General features: G+C 32.2%; 2 protein-coding genes across 5 annotated transcripts; one reads left to right on the plus strand and one right to left on the minus strand.

Annotated features, from left to right (window-relative positions):
• The first annotated feature begins 494 nt into the window (after positions 1-494).
• Positions 495-8,855, plus strand: LOC132732885 (uncharacterized). Of its 4 annotated transcripts, none has more exons than XM_060719415.1 (5): positions 495-630; positions 2,401-3,196; positions 4,220-4,378; positions 4,489-4,783; positions 5,072-8,855. In XM_060719415.1, the coding sequence occupies exons 2-5, from the start codon at positions 2,654-2,656 to the stop codon at positions 7,429-7,431; spliced, it is 3,357 nt and encodes a 1,118-aa protein (XP_060575398.1). In that variant the 5' UTR covers positions 495-630; positions 2,401-2,653; the 3' UTR covers positions 7,432-8,855. The 4 variants fall into 4 exon arrangements, with proteins under 4 accessions (XP_060575398.1, XP_060575394.1, XP_060575395.1 ...); XM_060719411.1 differs by lacking the exon at positions 495-630 and adding an exon at positions 662-993; XM_060719412.1 differs by lacking the exon at positions 495-630 and adding an exon at positions 662-941.
• Positions 8,856-20,001: 11,146 nt separating this feature from the next.
• On the minus strand, positions 20,002-22,023 carry LOC132732896 (baculoviral IAP repeat-containing protein 7-like). Its single transcript, XM_060719427.1, has 3 exons — positions 21,924-22,023; positions 20,722-20,895; positions 20,002-20,441 (listed from the first exon to the last, which is right to left on the minus strand). Exons 2-3 carry the CDS (start codon positions 20,876-20,878, stop codon positions 20,260-20,262), a joined length of 339 nt encoding a protein of 112 aa, XP_060575410.1. The 5' UTR covers positions 20,879-20,895; positions 21,924-22,023; the 3' UTR covers positions 20,002-20,259.
• Positions 22,024-25,918: the final 3,895 nt, after the last annotated feature.

Raw genomic sequence — 25,918 nt, forward strand, 5'->3', positions numbered from 1 at the left:
TTTCCGCTCTTTTTATCGTTTCTTTTATCTTGTAGGTATTGCTTTGTCAGTTGCCCCTATCTTATAATGAAGTGAACTCCTACAATGAGATATTAAAAGATCGTTTAAAGTCAATTTTGTAATTGACTAAGAACATTCCGGACTATTTCTTGTCAAATTAAAATTGAAAACACGATTAATAGAATACCAATAACAGAGCATTGATCTGCAGATCATTTATGTTATTTAATACCATGATATTAAGGAGGCTTAGACGAATGAATATAGAACATGCTAAAACCCTTTAATATCTATCAAAGTCGTCTGCAGATATTAAGAACATGTTCAAAGGATACCATATTTTAAGTGTGAAACATTTTGCCACAGTGCTCAGTATTGATAAACTAAGCATAGTTATTAAGTTGTTGTTTTTAAACAAATCAGGATATTGGAAATACAAATCTCGGTGTCGGCTTTTCATGGTAAACCATTTTCTATTTTTATGATTATCGCGTCGTACGTAACAGACTCATGAAGGTTATATAAATGTTGTTATTTGTTAAGTGATCCGGATATCTAATCAGGCGACTTCTCATTGCTAAACCGAAAGCAGACTATAAATTGCATATGGCAGATGAGTTTAACTTACAAGTGAGTATATATAATAACAGTTATGTTTGAAGATATTGTATTGCAAAATGTGTGTTTACATACCGGTAGTTTTTTCCGATAGAAATGTCATACAATTGTGCTTACTTTGCAAGTGTTGTGTTTATGTTTTAACATTCTTTTTTGAATTAAATATGTAAATAAACCTGAAATATGGATAACCACCGTTAGTGTGTGTTAAACTTTTTGAAAATGTGTGTAAACGAGTTTCATGAACATGCAACATGGAATCGTCTGCTTATTGGAAACAAAATGAATTATTCTTTGTGTCGCGTGTCCGAGGAAATACCCAGGTTTGACTTTTCTGTTGTTAGCTGATGACTAACAAATAAACTGAAGGTTAAGGTGATTAATTGTTTATCATGTTTCGTTAGATTATTTTGCTACAAACAAGATGATCACTTTTTTATATGCGGTTATAATCTTTAGAAAGAAAACGAGGAACTTATATAGAATATTTTATGGCTTTAAATGCTGCATATACTAATATACGGTTTACATATTAAACCAATATTGCTTAAAGGCCCATTATGCCTCAGAAATACTTTTTTTTTACTCAAAATCTATGATTTTGGTGTACGTTTATAGTATCCAAAAAGTTACTCTTTGGCCAATTACTATCTTTTTCATCGCAAAAGCACAGTTATAGTTAGTAGTTTGTATGGAAGTCAAAATTTTGTTTACATTTTCCTACTTTTAATGACAAATAATTTTAACACTCTAAGATTTCTCTAAAACCATTATTTAGACACTATAAAAAGTAATGTTTTCCCCTTCTAAAGAAGTAAAAATTTATTTGTTTCTGAGGCATAGTGTGTCTTTAAACTTGCAGATCTTTCAGAGCCGTTGCTAATATAAAATAAGAACCATGCAAAAATAGTTCAGTCAAACAGATTATTGGGAAAAAATTGTGAAATAGTTGAGCCGCGTCACGACAAAACCAACATAATGGGTTTGCGACCAGCACTGATCCAGACCAGGATCCATGCTGTTCGCTATCAGTTTCTCTACTTGTTATAGGGTTTGTAAGCGAACAGCATGGATCCTGATCAGACTGCGCGGATGCTGGTCTGGATCCATGCTGGTCGCAAACCCATTATGTTGGTTTTGTCGTGACACGGCTCATTTGAGTTACACATACAAGTGTTTGCATTAAAATTGAATCCATAACTATTTGTATGGTTATCTATTAAGTAAGCTTCGGGGATAACAGTTAATAAAGTAAAACATACGTTCATCTATTCATGTTTGACCACTGTTATCATCCCTTTGATAACATTTTCTCACGGATGTTTCGTGGCTACCTCGAAAGTAATCGATATACAAAATACTTGTATGTTACTTAATACAAATATTAATTTTCCTTAGAAAGTACCACAGTGCTTAAAACTTACAAATAATAATTAAGTTAGAATTTTTTTATGAGCTGAGGTAGAATAACATTTAAATATTTGGGGTATTTTGAAATCAGATTAAAAGTGATCATAGCTATTACATATATATTTCTTTAAACTTTTCATATTTGTTTATTTTTATCTTTTTGTCATGTACAATAATAATTTTACAATATTTGATATTTTGAAATGCATGATTATAAATTCATATGCATCTTTAGGATGTGAAAATACTTAACAAGCAGAGAGATACACATGAAGATCGTTTTTGATAGTACACAATACACTTATTTGCGCATGTTATAATCATTTGTTCAGTTAAGTTTTTATCAGATTACATGCATTTACAATATTTCAGATGACCTTGTACAGAGATAACTGACAGATAACGCTTGCGTTTGTTTAAATCAACCAATTCCATTCCTTATACATAATCGATCACTGACCCATTTACAGACACGATACATTACATTGGTAATATGGGAATGTTCGATATTTGAACCTATTAAGAAGTTATTCATTGTCTTTGTGAACAATATCGTGACATTAAAAAAACAGATGATCTAAGGTAGATTCACATTTAGAAAAAAGAAGTAAATATTTGGAGTACAATGGCAACGACCAATAAAACAATAACTAAGTACCACCGACAAAAAGATGCGGATAGAAATTTCCAAAATTGGATAAAAGCATCTTTGGTATTAAGTTTTGTTAAAGAAGGCATAACTAAATGTGTTGACGCGCGCATATGTATGTGGCATGGTGAAACACTATACCCTGAAGGAAAGGGACAACCATGTTCGGAGTGTACGACGGAAAACGTTTTGCTTTGCAAAACAAAAAGCATATGTGTTATAAATAAAGGACAGTGTAGGTTTCACAATTCCGAAGAGAAGAAGTTCAAGCCGTGTTCTTGTTGCACGAAAGTGAAGGATGTTATCGTTAAAAGTCATGTCAATAGAATGCCATCGTGGAGTAATACACGGGCAAACAGGTGGTATAACTCGCCATGGGAGATTGCAAAGTGTTTTATGCCACCTAAAGCCTACAGCCACGCTGATTCAGCAGAAGTAACAGATTTGAACGGGATTTTAAGTGTGATTATCAGCCACAAAATCTTCAGAGATATGTTTGATTCAGACGAATGTGAACATGTAAGTTAGTTTAAACTCTTTTTATTTTATTTCGACTTACCAGATAAACTTCTGTGGCAGCTTGATGTAAGTCCATCAGACAACAATTTTTGTCTCCATGAAAACACTTTATTTCTTATTCATTTGAACACAACAACAAAACTTAGCATAAAATTGGTATCACCAGATCTGTGTTCTTTTTTTAAAATAAAGCGGTCTGACCTGAAATAATTATGTGTTATAACAATATAGTTGAATATCTTCCTTGTCCTTTTCATAGATTATAGCATTTATATTTTGAATATTGAGAGTTTAAGAAAAAAACGATCAGACGGGCGATAATAAAACACTGTACCCTTCTTATTTTTCCATGTAAAAAGGAATGCAAGTGAAATAACCAATTTGCAATTTATTTTGCAGTGTTAATGTGGCATTGGCCATTGAGTGTGTGTCCGAGTTATAATTAGAGAACCCCTTGGCCTACTTGCCTAAGTTAGCGTTGAGACTGGTCATGACCAGTAGATTTCCTCTTTAAATTTGACGCCATTATGTTAACACTACGGTGACACCATGTGCTTAGTCCATGTATATCAATCACTTTAGGAGAAATAAAGCTAAGATTGTTTAAACATAGAAGGGACATTCCACATTGCCAGAAGATGCTTTCTTATGATTTTGAGGTAATTGGATTATGGTAAAGGTAAAAATGGTACTTTGTGTAATACCCCGTCTGATCAATAAATAAGGAAGTAACGAGCCTCAGTTTATAAAACTTTGTAGAAACATTGCCTATAAGAGATAGGTTTTGAGTTCATAAGGTCACTGTTTAAGCAATCCATGACATATCTTTTTTATGAAGGACAAGAGTTTGCTCAGCGACGTAGTAGTATATGCTACTATGACAGCAAATGAAGTGAGGTTGAGTGTTCGATGGACATATTTCTAGTTACTTTAGGAAAACAAATTTAGTATTTATTGATAATTTAGTAGACAAACGAACGATTACCATATAAATGTCCATTTAATTTTTATGAATTGCTACAGATACGGACGATGGTGAATGGTATAAGGCATACAGCAGATACTCTTTTGACAGAAGAAGAACTAAATGACACAATCCGAAAAATGACTGATTTTCTGTCTAGTTCTGAACATCTAAGAAGAGACGGAAAAGCAAAGGAAGCTTTAAGAAATATAGAACAGGTACACTTTTTAAATCTTATTTGAAACATAGTTGAATATCCAAACTATCACTTGTGTAAAATACATTTAACTGTGATTGAAGAAACAACACGTTTCTCTCTTATTTTCAGATAAGATCGGCTCAGGTAACCATTTCATCGAATGAAATTTCATCAATTCTTCAAGAAGTTATTGAGAAAAATTCAAATCTCTGTCAAAATATGAACAAATTATTAAGCCAGGCGATCGAGATTTTGGATAAGGAACGCACACAAGAGCTCCAGACACTTGAAACAATATTTACTCTTCTGAAAGATATTCTACTAGCTGTACAATGTATCACAGATGTGAAACAAACTATTCCTACAACTTCAGCAAGTACTCCTAAGCCGATGACAGAACAAGAATATCAAGATACCAAACAAAGTAAAAAAAATATTTTTTCTAAAGTTTCTATACAAAAAACAATCATGTTGTGATATGGTTACATATCTTTTTTTTTCAAAGTAATTTATGTATTTTATTTACTTTTAATTTATCTTATTAATAAGACGGTTACTTATCCTGTGTCCAGATAAACACTTATAGCAAAATATGCCTTAATACAATGAATGCCATTTTGGTTCACACCTCTAAAAATTACAAAAGTTTATGACTTAACTGAATACATTTTTATGTTCAAAATATTATTGTGTTATCATGCATTTATTTCAGGACTGAAATCGGATCTGATCAAGTTTAATAATCAAAGGCACAGTAGCATCTTACTATCACCACTCTTTGGAGAATCAGATACACGTCTAGTTGACTTTTATGTGTTTCCACAGATGGAAATAGTTGACAACCAACAAGTTTTGTTTCGGGGTCGTCCGAACGAAAAGCGTAAATGTGTAACGTCATTGCGAGAAATATTCTTTAAGCTTGACAAACCATGTCAAGAAATTTATGTTACCTCAGAATCGGGCATTGGAAAAACTGCTTTTTGCAAGCGGTTATCAGTAACGTGGTGCCATGCAAACCAAAAAAATAAAACACGCCATTTTTCAGAGGAAGACTTACAGGTCATGCAAAGGTATGACTTTTTATTCCTCGTTTTACTGAGAGACACCGTCTCTTCTTCATGTAAAATAGAAGAGATGATACAAAACCAGATCATTCAGCATCTTGATCATTCAAATAGATACACTGTGGATGTTCTTGAAGAAATACTCAGCCGAGAATCGTGCCTAATAGTCTTAGACGGGTTGGATGAATGGTATCATTCTACAGGAGATACTGCATGTAAGGCTGAGAGTTCAGACATACCTCACAGGAAATCTTGGGAATATTCCACAATCCTTACTACAAGCAGGCCCTGGAAGTTCAATGATCTCAGTTTAAAATCAAGCCAAGTTGATCAAGTAATTGAAATTCAAAAGTTAGATACAGATATAGCAAATAAGCTAACACTTAATACATTATCAAAATTAAATGAAGATGAAACAGGTAAAAGCAATGCATCAAAAATACAAACAGATGCCGTTAAATTCAGCAATGAAATAGGAAGTAAAAGCATTCGTTCGTTTACGTCAGTGCCCCTTATATTGACATATTTAGTTTGTTTGTGGCATGTCTATGGACAATCCCTTGGACGCTCGAAATATGAAATTTACTGTAATCTTATAGGTCTACTTCTTAACGAAGCTGAGCAGAGACAATACAGTATCAGTTCCAGTGAACGTTCATGTCACAAAAAGATAAAATTACATATACCAAACCAAATCGCAGCAAATGAATTTTGTAAGAAACACTACGAATTCTTGTTAAAAGTAGGACGCCTGGCATTCGAGACATACTTTGCATATAATAGGGAAAAGTCCTTCGCCTTTGAAAAAGGTGCCGCTTCAAAGATTTTGACGGACCATGAACTTAAGTTTTGTTTTGATGTTGGATTTTTGACACAAAGTAAACATCTAAATTCGAACATATCCAAAAGGTCAAAGCTTTCGTTTCGGGAACAAACGTTGCAGGAATTCTTCGCTGTACTCTACATGCAATCAGTTAATGCATTTTCAAGAGTAGTAAGAACAATTTCCTTAGTATGTAACTCTGTTGAAAGTATACTTCCTATTTCTAATATTTTGATTTTTCTAAGCGGACTTTGTCCAAAAAAAGCTAGTGTTTTGTCAAAAACATTATCTGAAATGGCTTCGTTATCAGATATTGCTCGTGGATACAGAAGCGATATGGGTTCATGGAACTACTTTGTAGGGTACAATAAAGCTATGAAAGCATATCAAAGCATGCATGTTGCATGTATTGAAGAATTTCGAGAAAATTTCACAGACGGAAAGCATTCAATCAAACTGTATTTAGAAGATTACTTTATAGACATAGATTTCGAAGATAAGAAGTATTCTTGCTTTCTTGAGGCACTTCTTGAAATGAACAAAACACAGATCAAATCAATTAAAGTGAGAGATGTAAAAACGAAAAAAGGGTTTCACGAGATAATGGATACTCTGGAGCGACACAAAATAAACTCATTAGAAAAAATAGATATTAAGTGTGAAGTTGATGAAGTGGATCTTGAAAACCTTCTTGCATGCAGCGCTAACTGCCTGAAGTGTTTTATCTTTAAAGGTGGTAAGTGGGAGAATAACGAGTGGCAGCATAGTTACAAAGCTTTATCGGAAAACAGTTTGGTATCAATAACAAATACCAAGCAATTGGAAGAACTGTATCTCAGAAATATTGAAATGACGCATCATCAGATAGAAAGGCTTGTCACATATATTTCGAAACAGAAGAACATGAAGCATATTGGACTAAGCTTTATAAAGTGCTCTGAGCATTCAGAGTCGTGCCCCGGTATTGAAGTTGATCTTCAAAAGCATGCTGAGCTGAAAATGATAGAAATCGGTGATGCGCCGTTCTCAAAGATTGACTTAAACACTGATTGTCTAGAGGTATGTTACATAGGTCCTTTAAAACATGAGACAGCATATTCTTCCGTCCTGAAAAGCATTTCTGAGGCACCAAAACTGAGGGTATTCTGTAGCGGGTTCATGGAGATTCAGATATTGGATATTTGAACGAATATTTTCCTTTATTAAGAAGTGTACAGCAGATGTGGCTGATGGAGATGGATCTTGGTGAAAGAAATCTTGCGATAAGTGCTAGCTCATCTATTGAAAACGTTTTTATGATTAAAGTGAAAATGACATGCGAAACATTCAAAAACTTGATTGAGTCTTTGAGTACAGCCAGAAAAAGTATCAGGATAGGATTGTTTGAATGTGCTGTAGTTCCTGTACATAAATTTAATGCAGCAAAAGATTTTATTAAGAGATCAGAATCATTTTCAGTTCTATTAGACGGCAGGGATGAAAACGGTCGAAGTGAGTTTCTCTTTCGGACGTCAGCAGATTCTACAGATATATAGCATTATATTGACGTGTTCGAGTGAAGCATGGGCAGCCAAATGAAAATGATTACAGTATTGAAAGAAAATAAAACAGTTTAGATAAAAAGGACGGTATTTTTTTTGAAAAGAAGGGCAAAAATAAGTATGTATGAAGAAAATACTGATAAGATTTTAATGATTGATTATTTTGATACATATTTTTACCTTTGTATCTTTTCATGTTGACGGTAATGCAGGGTATCGGATTTTACATCTGCTTTTTATTTTATTTTATTTTGAAGTATTTCAATAGAACGATTAGAAAGAGTACATCTTAGTAGTTGAATCAACGAAAATCTTTTTTCCTTAGCTGTGGAGTGTTAAAAGTGTGTTACCTTGATCTTAATGTAACGATTATTCCCATTTAATAAGGAATCTTTGATTCTTTCATGTCAGTAAGTTTTCCATTAAGCTAATAGAAGGTAGATTTTTACGGTGTCTCTGGTTTTTGAAATAATGCACGAAGGGGTACCGGATATATTTTTCCACAAGTAACGCTGGAAAGTTGCCATATAAGCTGGGTCAGCGTGACTTAAAATCAAACACAAAATATATACATTGAACAAAACAGTTCTTATAGCATAATAAGCATGCAATTCAAAGCAGTACAATTGACCCACTCAACCAGCAACGAATAGTATTCTTTACGCATTTATATGTGTATATTCCCTCTGTTTTCAATTAGAGAAAAAATGTCCGTCCGTACAATTCGACATCCCGTATAAGACAAAACTCATTTTAAAGTATATGAAAACACTGCATATTTATTAATAAACGCTATGAATCTATATGAAAGGTACTTGTCTTTCAGCATCCAATTGATTTTTACATTATACCTCACGATGACGAAAAAATAAACCTATTCCTCAGTTATGACGTGTCAAAATAAGGTTGCAGTCGATACGATCCGGTGAAGCCAAAATATTGTTTTAATTAAGATATGTTTCGATTAAGCTTTAGTCAAAAAGTTTAATCTACTTGCTAGTATGAAAATGCTACTTTTTGTAAATGCTACTTTATATGGATTGAATAGAATTGTTTTATTAAAACAAATGTGTTATTGTTAATGTCAATAGATTTTTGCAACTTTTTACATTACAAGTCTGAGGTACGACTTGTAAAAGTACATTAATCCTGTCACTAACACAGTAACATGAAACTTAAGTAATGGTAAAGCGCTTGTTGCATTATCTGTGGACAAGCAAGTAGAGATTAGCGCCTTCCCATCACTCACACACGCCATCATTTTATCATGTTAATTGGTGTAAAAGTTTGTCTTTTGTCCGTGGTAAACGGTGTGAATAAGAAAAATAAAAGCCAACTGGCGTAAGATTTTAGCAATCTTTTTTTTATTTAAATGGTTATGAATATATATTATGAAAATAATATTATGAAAATTTATCAATGTAATTATTATATAATTATGGTTATTAAAATATGATTTAGACATTGTCCTTATTGACCATCGGCTAAAAAAAGACCGCATATCCAGATATCCAATAAATGTGACTGTTACGTGATATGTTAATATCGCATGATCTGATTTTACATGAAATTCACTTGATAAAACTACTGCCATTGCATATTTTATCAGTTTGAGTCGATAATGAGGGGTCACCTAGGTGTTCCAGTGTTCGACGACTAGCTTCAGCATAAGTTCGCTTTGATTTCAGTCATGTCATGAATAAACGTGAACACTTTAAGTTCATTTGTTTGAAAATTCTAAATATTCAGAAACATGAAGATATGTATATAAATCAATCACATACTGCTTGAAATGTTTATACATATTATAATATGATTTCATACATAATAATTTACTTTCTTGATTTGCATGATTTAAATTGAAATGCTGCAAATGATAAGACCTTTCCGTGATAATTGGGATCATAACTACCTATCCATATCGAATTGCTAGTTATATTTTTTTTTAAATCTACAGCATATAATTATTATGTGGATTTAAGAGATATTATACACCTGATTACACTCGACAACACATACTATTAATGGTAATCATATGAAATCCTTCCACATATGGCATACAATGTGTCATGATGATTGCTTTTGGTTGACTAGCAAGTTAGGATGCTTGTAGTTTATTTAGGTATTTATCTATGTTGATTTTTTCAATTTCTTGTAAACATCCATCGTCCACAAGATTGTAAGCCTTTTTGATATAACTCAATGCAAAACGCTTATCACCACGTTCATGAATTCGACCTTTGCACAGGTTTAAAACCATCTCCCGCCTTGTTTCTATACCTGTAGACACTTTCTTTACTTCTGAAATAAAAACATTTGCTTGGCGTTCGTCTTCGATAGATACCTCACTCACATCACTAACCTCAAATTCATGGGAAATCTTTAAACATGTCATTGCCAAAAATAGCAGAATTATCCTCTTCCACTGATTTACGGCCTCTTCGTCTTCACATGTTATAACATGATACATTAACTGTCCATGATCTTTAGCTTTATTCAGGAGATCTTGTGACCGGTTCACAAAACATAACTCTTGATATGCATATAATACATCATTCAACGCCATTATTGTAGCAAAGCATGGCAAGCATCTATCACACATGACAAGTGTTTGCTGGATGTGTTGTTCTGCCTCTGTCTGCTGTCCTATTTTAGCGTAAGTTACTGCAATTTTGGAATGGTATGTCAAGTCTAAAGATGTTCTGTCAAGGTTATGAGTACGAGTTTCATTCATGTCATGAAGAATATCAAATCGCTTCTGTAAATCATTGACTCCATGTAGCTGAACATAATGCAAATCAATTAATACTTTTTCTTCTAAATGTTTCTGACATTCATCTGGTGATGCTCCGGCACTGACCTTTTCAATTGCCCGACGTCTTAAATTAGACAGTTTTTGTTTTTTATCCATATTGAAACAATTGTTGTCCACACATGTTTTGATAAATCGATATATTTTACTTGAATATTTATTACAAGGCACAAAAACTTTTCCTACGCACGTTACACCATCTCTGTATTTACGAAATATGAACAGAGGAAATATATCGTCACAACCGGCAATACAAAAAACAGTATACACCCTATCATTTGTAACCGCTCGCATAATGACTCGTAAATAAGCGAACATTTGTTCACGCTTTGATAGCTGATCTGATGTTGAGATTTTAAACGACTCTTCTAATGCATCACAGGAAACATCGCCGTAATTTTTAAACAATTTTGTCACAAATAGAAAATCGACTTACGGAAAGTTTTTGTCAGTCAATTCCTCTAAGTGGTCTAGAAAAACGGGTATTCTGACTGTACTATTCTCATCACTATGTATGTCAATAAATCCTTCAATCTCCATTACACTGTTTTAGAAAATATCACATTAAACAGTAACACCTTCAGAATTTTTAAAATACAACATAAGCGTTTCAATATAATGTTAATGGAATTTACGCTGGGTTGCGCACAGGATTATTTTTAGTAGTATTTCAAATACATGTAAGCCAATGACTTTAATATTAAATCGGCTGTAGTTAAGTTACAAAAAAATGAATTAGCCAACTTTTAACATGTTACAGAAGTATAAATTCGAAATCCAAGCATATAACTTCAACAAAATAAAATATGATACCTAAAGACGTTGTAAATGATATTGTGACTATAAAATATATATTATAAATCCTTTATAAATGAATCAAAGAGTTTTAAATGCATCTTAACAATGTAACATCTCATTTCAGGCGTAAAAAGAACTCAGAAACTTACATTATTATTCAAAATATTGTTGACTTTTAGAAACTTGGAAACAAGTTCGTTTTTCTTTTCACAGTATTAAACGAGTACTACTAGTACGGACGCAAAGGAATTTTTGTGTCGTTACGCTTCCCCCTTTAATTTCATCAACTGCTCAGATCTAAACAGGTAGCATTTCATTTGGCGCTTCTAAATGTATGCAATACACAGCTGACCATTCCTTCGCAACCTCATTGCGCGTGCATAAAACCTCGCTTGTTAATAATGCATATATTAAGTGACATTATGCCCAACCAAGAATATAAGGTCATTTAACAAGTAAAAAAGAAATAATTTGACATTTTGCCAAAATTGTGTTCAATTTCATATTTCACAATAATTAATAATTATAAATCCACGTGAGCAACGGAAATTTCAGAATGTATCGGTCATGCAAGAATGGGACAGTCTTTTTTAATGGTAGCGAAATTTCAGAGTCTAATGCTGTTAATTGCAAATGCAGAAGGTAGTCCACTATTTTTTGAAGCGGTTACTTCCCTTTATATGTACACTAATGCCGAAAAATTCAGGGAAAGATGGCCAAAGACCAAGCAAAATAATTCCCGAATGGTCGAAGATTTCTAATATTGTTTTATTGAATTTTCTGATCGAAAATAAGTAAATACAAAGCGGACATTCAATCTCTGACACAGAAGTTTACGACAAACCTAACAACAAGTAGTTCTCAGAACAGCTTTAAACTAGCGATTTAAAAGAAAGAAATATTTTTATTTTGTTACAAGTATCCAACAAATTACAACTCATTCAAAGTTTAAAAATAGCGTTGGCTTATAGAACTGTCAATAAATGCACAATCACAAATTACGCGGATGAATATGATTTTATCAATGAAAATACTATTTTTAGCGATGTCGATTACCGAATACTACACAAACCGAGTAGTGGAATATATAGATTCTACATGTCTGACTGTTTGGGCGAGAAGATTTTCGCTAAATTATTTACTTCAATTTTAAACAACAGGTTTATCCTGAACAAAATACCTCGAAATTAATAAGGATTACAAACCCGAAATGCAATGGAAGTTCTAAATTTAGAATGACTTGATGTTATTCAGACACTATTTGTAAAACTTCTCCGTGGTGCAGGGGTAACGCGCTCGCTTAGTAAGTGAGAGGTCTGGCGTTCAAATCCCAGTCGAGGAAACTTTTTTTTTAATTCTTTTTTAAGTGTCTTTGTTAAGGAAGTAGCCATGATATGCAATGATAAAGTGTGGCTGTCGTAAAAAATGAACATAAATGATTTTTGATGCAACTCTAGTTATGCAGAATTTCGTATGTATCAAACTCTGGTGCCTTGCAAAATGAAATATAATACATAAACATAAAGATCAGAAAATACCACAAAATTTGCAGCCCTTTGATTCTTTATAAATATAAATGCTTAAAGTAAGCTCCAGGATTATTTACATCTGTGTTAAACAACAGTTAAAGTCGTTACAAGCCCTAATTTTTCTTCAAGTTCAGGCAGTTCAAATAAAAATTCACCGTGACTGAAGGGTTTTCGTGCTCGCTTAAGAAGCGAGAGGTCTGGAGTTCAAATCCCAGTAAAGGCATCCCATTCTTTTTAAAATTGTTTAAGTAAAATAAACATTGGATTGAATATCAGTGTTGCAATTAGTCTTATTACCAATTTACTACAATTAAAACGCTGGAAAGCATTGGTGGCACTTTCTTACATTCTGAGACTCAAACAAATTCAGCGCCTTCTGTGCTTTAATTATAATTATCTTATCATAAATGATTTAAATTAACAATTATTTGTCAATAACCATAATAATTGCATTTTTAAAATATATTTCCAGTATTTACTAATAAAATTCAACTTGACAGCGTAAAAAAATGAACATAATGTCACTTTTATCTAATTCATATTATGTGATACATATATGTATAATTCATTCTTTGTAAAGTGAATAAATAATTTCAATTTACGGAAAGTATGCCAACTTATTATATGTGTACTTCGGGAATTTGATATGTGTTGAATTGTAACCATGTAATGACTTTGCAAAATAAATATTCATCATTGATATATTAATTGATTCGCAAGCAATTTCTTATCGTGTTACCTTTTAATGCACTTTTATTACCGTGTTAACTATTGAAAGGCACAATTTATATACACCATCATCTGTACACTGGTTTTCACATTTTCCAAATACTTTGATAAAAACTTGCAATGATATTTAGAATTTTAGATGCATTTGTTATCAGTTCATCTAATAAAAAAGTAAAATTACACTTTTGTAAATATTTTTTTCGTTGTATACGTTGGCTGTCCCAATATTCTATGACAAGATTGTTTAAAAGCTTAATAAAACAGGTACGAATTTGATATTTTAATATGTTATAAACCCGTATAGTTGAAACATTTTCACAAATTAACATAGAAAAATATCAAAAAACAACAAAAATATGTCATAAACACCATGGCAACTAACTGAAATGCGGCGCACGTCAAACGTCAAAGACGGCGTTAAAACTATATTAGGCGCCTTTCTCAAATACTCTCAATGGCTTTCAACGCAATAATCGTGCAGCTGCACCCATAAATCGTCACTTAAAGACCTAAATCATAGTGTTGTTAATGTCTGTTGAATGTTTGGATGGCATACAATAATGTTTCCTTTACCCGAACTTCCGGTCTCGTCCACCTGTTTTTAGCTGTAGGAAATAGGCGACGACGATCGGTCTTCCTGTCCTGGTTTTCCTTATTTTCGCTTTTTGTAGCGCAAAACTCTGGTTACGTTCATGCCTTTTGTACACAAATGCTCAGGATATGTTGCTAAACTGTTCTATTAGGTATATTTGTTGAAAATCGTAACATGTGTCATCTCAAAATAGTCATAAAACCTGAGTGACCTGTTCTCTGCCCCGCAAAGTCTTCGAACGTCGCCATTTTACCTTTCCTATTTTCTATGAGATATTTTCATTTATCAATATCTTGTCCGTTTCTTAAGTTATTTAAGTAAAATTTTCTGAGATGATGTAAACATGGCAGCAGAGGAAATCAACGAGACATTATGACACATCATCAGATATTTGAAATATACGTAATTAGGTTTAGCCTATTCATAACAAAATGCAAAGCATTTGACGTGCGCCGGTAACTCAAACCAATGTCGTTAGGATCTAATACTAACTAGAGTTTTTTGTTTGTTTTTTCTAAATGATTTTTGTAATGTTTATGTTTTGTAACGGACTTTTGGGACAACCCGAGTATTAAAGAGTTTAATTACAGATAAAACATGTGGAATATTAAATTCTATGACAGGGAGTAAGTCTATGACCCTTTAATAAATACACAAGCTACAATGCGAACATGTATGGCAAAAACAAACATTTTCGAATATTTATAATATATATAATCCTTGGGTTCTTTAGATCGATCTAGATGCATGGCAGATGACAAAATCATTGGCAAAATTTCAAATAATCGTGTCAAATAATGTTGAAACCTGACTCGCTATAACGTAGCATTTACCTATATCATATTTCACAGAAAATGGTTTTTTAAAATCTCTATATTCTATCTTAGTCATCGTACACGAAATACCGTTTTGTTCCTGTTTATATACTCTATTATAGCGCACGGAACTTTGTCCTTAAATATAGATTATCTATTTAAAGACTTTAACTAATCAATTCCCTGTTTATATTCTAAAAAACCCCAATGAAATGGGGTATACTAATTAGTTATTTCAAATAGTTTCTAAACGCAGTAGACTATACACTATAACTGTGATAATGTTGTATAAAATGCGAGTTACAAATGTAAAGCTTTTTTCATAAAATAAATATGCAGCAGGGACAGTTTATTGATATAAATCCAAATAACATTAACGATAGAGTAAAGGAAAGTGTAATTTTAAAAGAGTTGAGACAAGTGCAGGGCGAACCATTTCCGTTTATCGATTACTTGTGTTTGATTGATTCATTGACTGACAGTGGACGTATTTATGGCGATTTATATGGTCGTTTAATGGAAATATCATCCTCGAAAGAGTTATCAAAAAGTGAGCAACTTTTCAAATTTCTACAATTAATTATAAATAAATGTTCTACTGAAAGGGTGTGTATCGCGCTTTTTACAGCTGAATGTTGTTTTTTGTTCAATATCTTCTTGCTTTGTAAATACGGGGCGAGACCAAATTGTATTGGAAGAGTATCCGTGCCTTACAGTAAATATTCAAGTAAAAGATATCGATTTATAAAAACATGCGTGGACAACAATTGTTTCAATATGGATAAGCGGCAAAAACTGTCGAATTTGAGACATCGGGCAATCGAAAAACTCAATGAGGGCGAAACACACGATATATGTCAAAAACATTTGGAAGAAAAGGTGTTAATTGATCTGCATTCTGTTCAGTTGTATGGAGTCAGTGATTTACAGAAACGGTTTGATATTCTCCATGACATGTACAAAACGTGTACGCAAACTTTAGACAGAACATCCCTTGAACTGACTTACCATTCCAAAATGGCAGTAACGTACGCTAAAATTGGACAGCAAATAAAAGCAGAAGAACACATCCAGCAAACACTTGTTATGTGTGATAGATGTTTGCCATGCTTTGCTACAATAATGGCGTTGAATGATGTATTATATGCATATCAAGAGTTATGTTTTGTGAACCGGTCACAAGACCTTCTGAATAAAGCTAAAGATCATGGACAGTTAATGTATCATGTTATAACATGTGAAGACGAAGAGGCCGTAAATCAGTGGAAGAGGATAATTCTGCTGTTTTTGGCGATGACGTATTTAAAGATTTCCCACGAATTTGAGGTTAGTGATGTAAGTGAGGTATCAATTGAAGACATTAAACAAGCACGAGTTTACATTTCAGAAGTCAAGAAAGTGTCAGCGGGTATAGAACTAAGACGGGAGATGGTCCTGTACCTATGCAAAGGTCGAATTCATGAACGTAAGAAGAAAAGTTTGGCAATTCAATATGTAGAGAAAGCTTACGAACTGGTTAACGAAGGTTGCCTACGAGACACTGAAAAGACAAACATCGAGAACTACCTTGCATTACTCAGAACAGATTAAAAATCCTACAAATATTGCTGTATTATCTGAATTATTGAGCGTTTGGTATTTAAAATTTAAATAAGCTTTTACAAGTTTGTTAAAGAAAGTATGAACGTTCGTCTAGAAGATGCATTCCCAGAAGTGATCATTAAATATGTATATATATTATAATATATCATTTTGTATCCTGGCGAAATCATGCCGAGCGTTATTTATTTCATTCTTTAATGATTATATACAGAAATGTTTGCAATGTTTTTCTTAATCTTAAGCCGGTACAAAGAGTCATGGGAATGAATTTAACATTTGTTATTGTCCATTACCAACTGCACCAAAAAAATCAATGCTGCCTCTCTTAGATAATACCAATTTATTTTAGTTCGACTGTGTTGGATTCTATAAGCTTATTGAAAAACTCTCGAATCCGTTCCTGGAACCAACCAGTACTAAGCAATGAGTGTAAAGTATTTTGAAAACAACGGCTTGCCCCTGACGGCGTTTGGACCCACATGGTCAGCAGTCCTTAGATTACTGGTCCGACGCGTTAACCACTTGGCCACGCCAATACCTTTGAAAATCTTAAAATTGCAATGGTAACGTTAAATGTCGCACGATTTTCCCTTGCCGTTAAATGCCACAAGATGTATATTCATGAGAAATATAGTTACCTAGTGTTATTAAATTACAATAAACATTGAGTAAATGTTTGTATATATTTAGCTTTGGTACATAAAGAAATATCTTGATCCATCTGCCGACCAAAAATGAAGTTGTCTACAATAGTCTTTTTTTTTAAATATTTATATTTATATTTATAAAAAAATATATCACATATTCTAACAAATACTTTTTAAACAAAACATAATTATCTACTTCTACATGAATTAATAAGACATTTATTATGATGAATTTCTTGTGTTTTGTTCAAGAACATTTTATAATCAACATATAATTCTTTCATGGTTTGTTATCATGCAATCAACATTAATGTTGCTACATGTTAGGTGAATATAATACTCATCTTTATAGTATATTGCTTTGCGTACTTTTGCAAATTTATAACTGGACTAGTCATTATATCTACGTGTCCCTAACCATTGTGGGTTCGAATCTTTTATCTGAGGAAGCTATTAAGCTAGCTTACGGAACGTCAGTTGTTCTGTTAGGTTCCGTTCGTGCACAGAGGAGCACCAGAAGTCTTCCTCTACCAGTACAGCTAAAAGGTCGCTTTATGACCCTACTGTATGTATGTGAAGATTAACTGTCTATTAAAAACTAAATAGGACTTTCTTAATTAAAAGATTTAAAAACTTATAGGGAGAAATGAAAATTTTGTTTGCTCTTTTTATAAAAACCTACATTTGATTGGAAGCCAGAAAGCCCTAAATAATATTTCATTTCTCCTAAATAGGTTTTAGAACTCCCTTTTCAATTAAGTTTATTTCTCCTTTTCTGGGAAAAAAATCCTAATTAGTTGTAGCTGGGTGTATTAGCAACATACAAACTCCTAATTAACAGAGGAAACGTCTAAGGTTGTTTTTAAAATTCTAAACAGAAGTAACAAGGCCCTAATTTGGCTTTTACGAGTTTAACATTTTTTTCAAGAACAGTATATTTTTCACCGTACCCAAAACAATTTTTGAAAATAGAAGATTTCGACCATGCGACTACATACATGCATCGAGCACATGTAATGTTGTAAGACAGTGACCGTGCGACCACATACACGCATCACAGTATTCCCCTTCTCTCATGAGAAAGGGATCAATAAGTTGTTATTTCGATCTAAGTTCATTCAAAGTTTACACGAATTCTTACATACAGATTTCAATCTGTCTTTATGTCTATGTAACTGTTGCATATGCCTTAAAACTTTCATTTGTTAATTGTTTTCGCAAGATGGAAAAGTAATCAATGCGATATATAGGTGCATGGAAGACTAAACACTTTTTAATGACAGAGTGAATGTAATTTCAAATCAAACCAAGTACATTATTTTAATGCCATTTCAAATTGCATGAAAATGTATCTAAAGAATAACCTAAAATCAAGAGTGTATCACAAAACAAAGGCTTACTAACATAGGAAAATTTGATTATAGTGAATCTTGTTTTGTCCTTAAACTACGTGTCAATAAAAAGCTTTTCAGATGCACCTTTCGCATTAACATTTTTTCTGTCATAAGAAAAATATTTCAAATGATACTTTAAAGCCACAATTGTGGATAAGGTACAATACGAATAATAACTAAATAAAAGTGTGAGACTGATTTACTGTTAGAATTGTAGCCACTTTCAGAGGATAAGTGACCTAAAAAAAGATTGCATCAATTCAATTTGTAAAACTGTAAACTTATTTGGCAAAAAATAATACATAATAGAATAGCACCTGTAATACCGATAAAACTGCAGGCAAACATCCTTGTAGGTGAAATATAAAAAAATGAATTTTAAATGAATCTTTCAAGAATAAATTCGGTATGTTAGATTGTTCTCAAGCTGATCCTGTAGCTCGAATCCACGACATCTGGGTTGCTAAATGGATAAAAACACGTTTACAAATGTGTTTTATCGCCAATGGGGCTATATGGCATAACTTTTGATACCGACTAAGACGACTAAATACCAACCAATTATTCTGTACATCACCGCAAATCCTTTCCTTTCTGATCCAGATCACCTACACAACACTTATATTGACATTATGATAATACCAGAAGTTTGACATGAATTATTTAGATACTGCGACATTTAACGGTAGTGTCGTGACACTGTAAGGGAAAATAGTGCGACATTAAACGTCATAATTGCCATTTTTAACGGCAAAATATGTTGAGACATTTAGCGGCGGTTGTGATATTTAGCGGCAAAAGCGCAACATATAGCGGCAAGTGAGACATTTAGCAACGTTAACGGCGCCACATACATTAAAAAAGAGACGAATATTTTCAAAAATCAAATTTAAACATTATATATCTTTAATATAACGTGAACAGTTTTGCAGTTGTTTGCAATTAATGCTACATCCATGCATCAGAAGAACACTGGTATTTATTATTTGTGATGGGTGTGTTTTTTTCTTCTAAACAGAGTTAGCGAAAACCGTAAACATCACGGCGGCTAGAAGGCCGTTAATTCTACTTTGATCGAGCAAAAAATGAAACAATCAATATAGAGCTGCAGCTCATAAATAAGCAAACAAAAATAACAAAATAAATACTTTATAATCAGAAATGAAAATCAATATCGGCTTAAATATCTGACCATATAGGTACAATCGTTTATTTGTATCAAAACAACAAAAGGAATACAATAATACTTTTTTTCAATCAAATGATTGTTATTGCTTTATTAAAAACAATAGATGAATAAGAACATATGTTTTATTTTGACTGCTACATGTATTAAGGTACTCGTCTACATCATGATATCTTTTTATTTCTATTTTAATTTTTATTATTTTTATTGCACGATGCTAATTTGTATTTTATATAAAGAAATAAACTTGTGTTTAGTCATTTCAGGATATAATGCATATGTTTAGTAAACAAAACATTTTGCAGTGTTACATCAACGATAAGTTAAACAATGTGTTTCAGCTTTCAGACACGATTCTCCGTGTGAAATTAAGATGTGTATGCTCTAACGCGTTCAAGGATCGGAGCATTACACTCCAAGCAATGATTTTCCTTCTGTGCACAGCGTTCACACGTGACGTAATGACTACACGGTACAAAAACTGTGTTGATGTTTTTTCTTTTACACATTTTACACGGCGTTATGAGTCCAAAATCCTCCTCCTCTCGATCTGAAAAAAAAATATGAAAATTCATTTGCGGCTCACGAACATGTGACAATGTTCATAACTAGATCTAGAGCTAAATGTACATATTTCGTTTTATTTTAAACCATGAGTAATATGTTAATCAATAATGTAATGGGTAATGGTGGTAAAAAAATTATCCTATGTTTATTTTTCACACTTCTTATAATAGTTATCTTGCATTAATCGGCGTATTATTTTATATTTCAATTCCAGCTTCCGTTATCAATATCTCAAAAAATTATCTTTAAGAGGTTCAACATACGCGGCAGCTTGCTGTAGTCCACCGCATGGGCATTTATGAACGCGGGATCTTTTTCTTGTGTAACAAAGGTACACTTTGAGGAGTACTTCACATGCAATATCCATGGGTCATCCTCCGCCTTTATGCTTCTCATTTCCATACCGCACGAAAAACACATCACTCCGTCGTACCTTCCTAAAAAGGAATAATTTATTACATTTTCAACATCAGTATTTTTTTCTCCAAATATTTTTAAATGCTACTTTAGGAGTGTTGCAAAAACATTTTTCGTCTGCAAAGAGAAAAAAACGTTAAAATGGGTTTTCCCAAATGCAATGTGCAACTAAATTTCCTATTAAGTATTTTACTTAAACTTTTTTACGCACTAATATTTTATTTTATTTTATCACATGTTATATACGTGATAAACGTACGTCATCTTCGAACGCGAGCTTCATGGCACGCATGCGCATAACTACGTTAATTCTTTCATGAAGAAAAAGCTACTGTTGGCAGAGAAAGGTATGTTTGTTTTATTTTACACCTTATATGTATTTTATTATTGTTTAACTATGTCAGAAAAGCATAATGAGTGACTTTTAGAACAAATGCTAAAATAACAGATGTGTTTGGATTATTTTCTCCTTTAGTACTGGGACTTGTATTTTGAAATGGTAGCATACTAATCGTCTGCATGTGAAATGATATGACTTAATGTTAGTTAGTTTAAAGAAAACTTTAAAGTTTCAATGTTGCAAAGTATTACAAATAAGATTCTGAAAATTTATAAGTAGATCTATATATTTCATTGCATTAGGCGGGAATTTTGAAGAATGTTTTTTGGGATCCCATTTGCAATACTTGTTGTTTACACAACATGCATACATCTCAATATTTCTTTTATAACAAAATAGCGTGTTGAAAAATAAAACAAATGTCTCTTTCTCAAATTATTAGACTGATATGCCAACTAAATTTGGAATCGGTCAAATTGCATTGCTCAGTACAGTAATCAAGTTAAACCGGTTTAAAAACTTTTGGGGTTTTTTTTAACTATGAAAATTATAATTATATACAATGTAAATTAAAAAGGGTATTTTTCAAATAAATCCAAATATTGTGAATATTTTAATCGACACGTCATTAATCTTTATTTGGGAAACCAAGTATATTTTGTAAATGCTAAAAATAGATATAATATCTAAAATGTAAAATATCCATACCTCCGTAAAAAAGTCCGGCCGACGCAAGATCTTCAGGTTTAACACGATCATGAAGTTTACACTCGACAAATGAATCTAGTCTTTTTAAATAACTAATTAGTCAGGGACTATGGAAAACCCATTCCTGGATATTTTTTTGATTTCTTTTCCCTTTTCTTCCTGCCCGCCCTTAAAATCACCCATAGTCAAATTTTTTTTTTCCCTATTTTCCCTGTTTTTTGGAAAAAAAAAGAAAATCCTGGGGGCGATTAAAAATTTTTTCCCTTTAACTACTGTTGAACAAAACGTTCAAAATGAAATACAAAAAAATAAAAAATCAAAGTAGTAAAATAAGAAATTTCAAAAAAATTATTTTTTTTTTAAGTTTCACCGAAAACCGCTAGTAAGGGTGGAATTTTGGGGATGAAGCCATTAAAATTATTTTTATTAAATTCCCAATATTAAATTTTTTGAGAATTAAATTTAAAAGAACAGGGAACAAACCTAAATTCCATTTTTCCATTAACTAATTTTAGATTTTAAAAAAAATTGATTGGTTTTTTTTTTTAAATTTTCGTTCTGATTACGAAAAGGCAAACTAACTTTTATGTTAAAACCCTAAAAAATTTTTGTGTTTTTAGATTCCCAAATTGCCCCACGGTAAAAACCAAGGTCGCCCGTCACTAAAAAATTACCCCGGTTTGAGAAAAATTGAAAATTTCTTGTCTAAAGTTCTAACTAAAAAGAAAAAAATGTTTTTTTAAATAAATTTGGGGGGGAAATTTTTGGTTTTAAATTGACCGAAACCTAAAATAAAGCTTTCATCTTTAGAGCTCAAAAATAACTAAAATAAATACAATAATATATGATCTCCAGTCAGTAGGTCCCCTCAGTCAGTAGGGGAATCATATGGTGGTTTAAGGGTGCGTAAAAAGACAACGGGGCTTTTAAGGTTGGTGATTTAGTAGTGGGTATAATATAGTTTTCCGGGTTGGGTGCGTGCGTGAGCGAGCGAGTTCTTGAGTGAGTTCTTTAGTGAGTTTTTGAGTGAGTTCTTTAGTGAGTTTTTGCGTGAGTGAGTGAGTGAGTTTTTGAGTGAGTGAGTGAGTTTTTGAGTGAGTGAGTTTTTGAGTGAGTGAGTGAGTTTTTGAGTGAGTGAGTTTTTGAGTTTTTGAGTGAGTGAGTTTTTGAGTTTTGAGTGAGTTATTTTGAGTTTTTGAGTTTTGAGTGAGTGAGTGAGTGAGTGAGTGAGTGAGTGAGTGAGTGAGTGAGTGAGTGAGTGAGTGAGTGAGTGAGTGAGTGAGTGAGTGAGTGAGTGAGTGAGTGAGTGAGTGAGTGAGTGAAGTGAGTGAGTGAGTGAGTGAGTGAGTGAGTGAGTGAGTGAGTGAGTGAGTGAGTGAGTGAGTGAGTGAGTGAGTGAGTGAGTGAGTGAGTGAGTGAGTGAGTGAGTGAGTGAGTGAGTGAGTGAGTGTGAGTGAGTGAGTGAGTGAGTGAGTGAGTGAGTGAGTGAGTGAGTGAGTGAGACTAGTCAATGTTCGTAAATGTAACCAGCGCAAATGTACCTCTCTCTCTATGCTACTGGTTTATTTGGGAAAACCAGAATAGGTTATTTATAGTAACTATTTATTGAGCTTAAAATAGCATAAAATACCAAGTTATTTTTAGATACAAGTCATTATTTTATAAATAGCCATGAAATAAATTAAAATATATTAATATAAAACTCTAATGTTTTGGGGTGTTTTTTTTAAAATATTTTTAGAGCAACGTAAGCTTTATTGCATTAGGTAACTTTTATTTCTGTGTTATACCAATTCTATAATAAGAATATGCATTCCACAATTTGGTGATCGATTCTTGCACAATTGGAAAAATTTTGTTAAAATGTCCCCGCAAAGTATAAAAGAAAAAAAAAAAATTTAGACCTTAAATTTGTCGTTAAAAACCCAAAAAAATACATTATATTTCACTTTGTAGTGTATTAAAAATAAAATTTTTAAATTTTTTGATGAAACCATGTTTTGGAATAAATTTACATTAAAATTCGTTTTTCCCAAATTTAACAAAATTTCAAATTTTCCCCAATTTTTAATGTGGTTGAATGGGGCTGCTTTTGAAAGGGGGGAAAAAAAAATTTTTTATTCATAATAATTGTTTTACGTGAGAAACAACGAAAATAAAATAATCTTCAAAACTTAAAAAAAAAAAGATTCACGTGCAATTCTAAAAGTGCACGTGCCACTGGCATGCATCAGACTGACCATTCAAAGTCACACGTAAATTTGCGCCAATTTTTTAATGAACTGTTGATATAAGATTTAATAATGTGAAAACATTCGATTTTCATTTTAAATAACATCTGTGTATATAGTTGTTGTTGTTGAATAAGACGAATAGCTCCGCGAGCAAAGGATGCGAGCAGTGCAGTCGTGGACCGGAAATGAATCCGAAACTGATACAGTAGATTATGAACATTTCACTATGTGATAACATATCATTTTTATTCATATGGTAACAGTTGCTGGCATAAAATAATCAATTGTAGTAAATACCTTTTACTAAGATTTTGGCGATTTTTTTTTTCTTTTTACAATATTTTATCTTAGATTTTTTACAGTTCTAACTACATGTACAATGAAATTTACAATTTAATAATTCCAAATAATTGAAATACATGTATAAAAACGTAGGCGAAGTATTTTTTTCAGTTCAGTGTATATTTAGTTTAACTTGACTATTTTAGTGATTTAAACCCTATTCTATAAAAACCAAAAAAATTTTAATGTAAAGAAAAAGGTTATTTAAATAAAATATAAAAAAGCAAAACCTGGGTTTTCCAAAAAGATTTCAAAGTGCTATATAAGTACTTATGTATCGTTATTTTGTAAAATTTTTTCGAATATTTAAAAGCAGAGTCGGTATTTTCAAAAATTTTTTCGTTTGAATGAAAATATATCTTCAACGTATTGTTTATAATTTTTAAAACAACAGAAAAAAAATTGTCAATTTTTAAATTTTAAATTTACTAATTTAGCGATTTTTTTTTTATTTAAATTTTTTTTATGGGGCTAAATATTTTCTAACTCCATAACGTTTAAAAGCATTAGGGTCACCCTTTTTAGTCAAAAATTTCTATTGTGCATTTTTAAAAAGGACCTGTCCCCTAGCGGCCAGCGGGGCACTGTGGGTCGAAAACAAAAAAATTTATAAACCAAAATGGTATTTAAAAAAATAAAAAAATAATATCCCCCAAATTACCTTAAAATTTTCGTTTTTATCAAAATTGTGTATTTATTCCAGCATTAATTTGTAAAAATATTTAGTTCACGTAAGAATGATATAAAAATGCAAAATAGATTTTTATAGTTTTTTTTACATTGGAAATTTATCGGAATTTACAAACTCACTATTCATAATGTAACATTATTTGTTTGATAAAGCACTATACATGTAGATAATGACTGCATCACGCGTACATGTATGTTACTGCCTTTGTCAAAAATACCTAGTTATATGTATATACGCTTTCAAACGTTTCGTCAGACACTTTGTACAATTTCCAACGTGTGTTACGTAGGTAGACCTTGTCCAGTCACATAGTTACGACTTATTATATTCGTAGGGAATAAATGTATAAATAATAAATGAAAAATTTTCATTTAGGTTCATAGTGTAGGAGGGTCATTTTTATGACATATAGAAAAATACAAAAGAACATAATTCGAACAGTTGGGGGTACGGAGCTTGTTAACAGCTTCGTAAGCGTACGCATGACGGTTTAATTAAAACATAGTATTGAATAGGAATAAGAAGAACCGTAGAAACTGGTTTTTAAAGATATTTTTTAAAGTTTAAAGGAAAAGGGATATTAAACAATACGTGAAGAATCGTTATATGTTTACAGGTAAGATATATTTCTCTTTGTTTGCCCTTGTGTTTGTTTGTTCATGCGTTCTTTCGTTGATTTGTTTGTCAATAAATTGTTTATTTCTATTGTAGGGCGTTTGTTTGTTATT

This window comes from Ruditapes philippinarum, unplaced genomic scaffold (assembly GCF_026571515.1).
Source record: "Ruditapes philippinarum isolate M1 unplaced genomic scaffold, ASM2657151v2 ctg358_1_1_1_1, whole genome shotgun sequence".
Classification (NCBI taxonomy): Eukaryota; Metazoa; Mollusca; class Bivalvia; order Venerida; family Veneridae; genus Ruditapes; species Ruditapes philippinarum.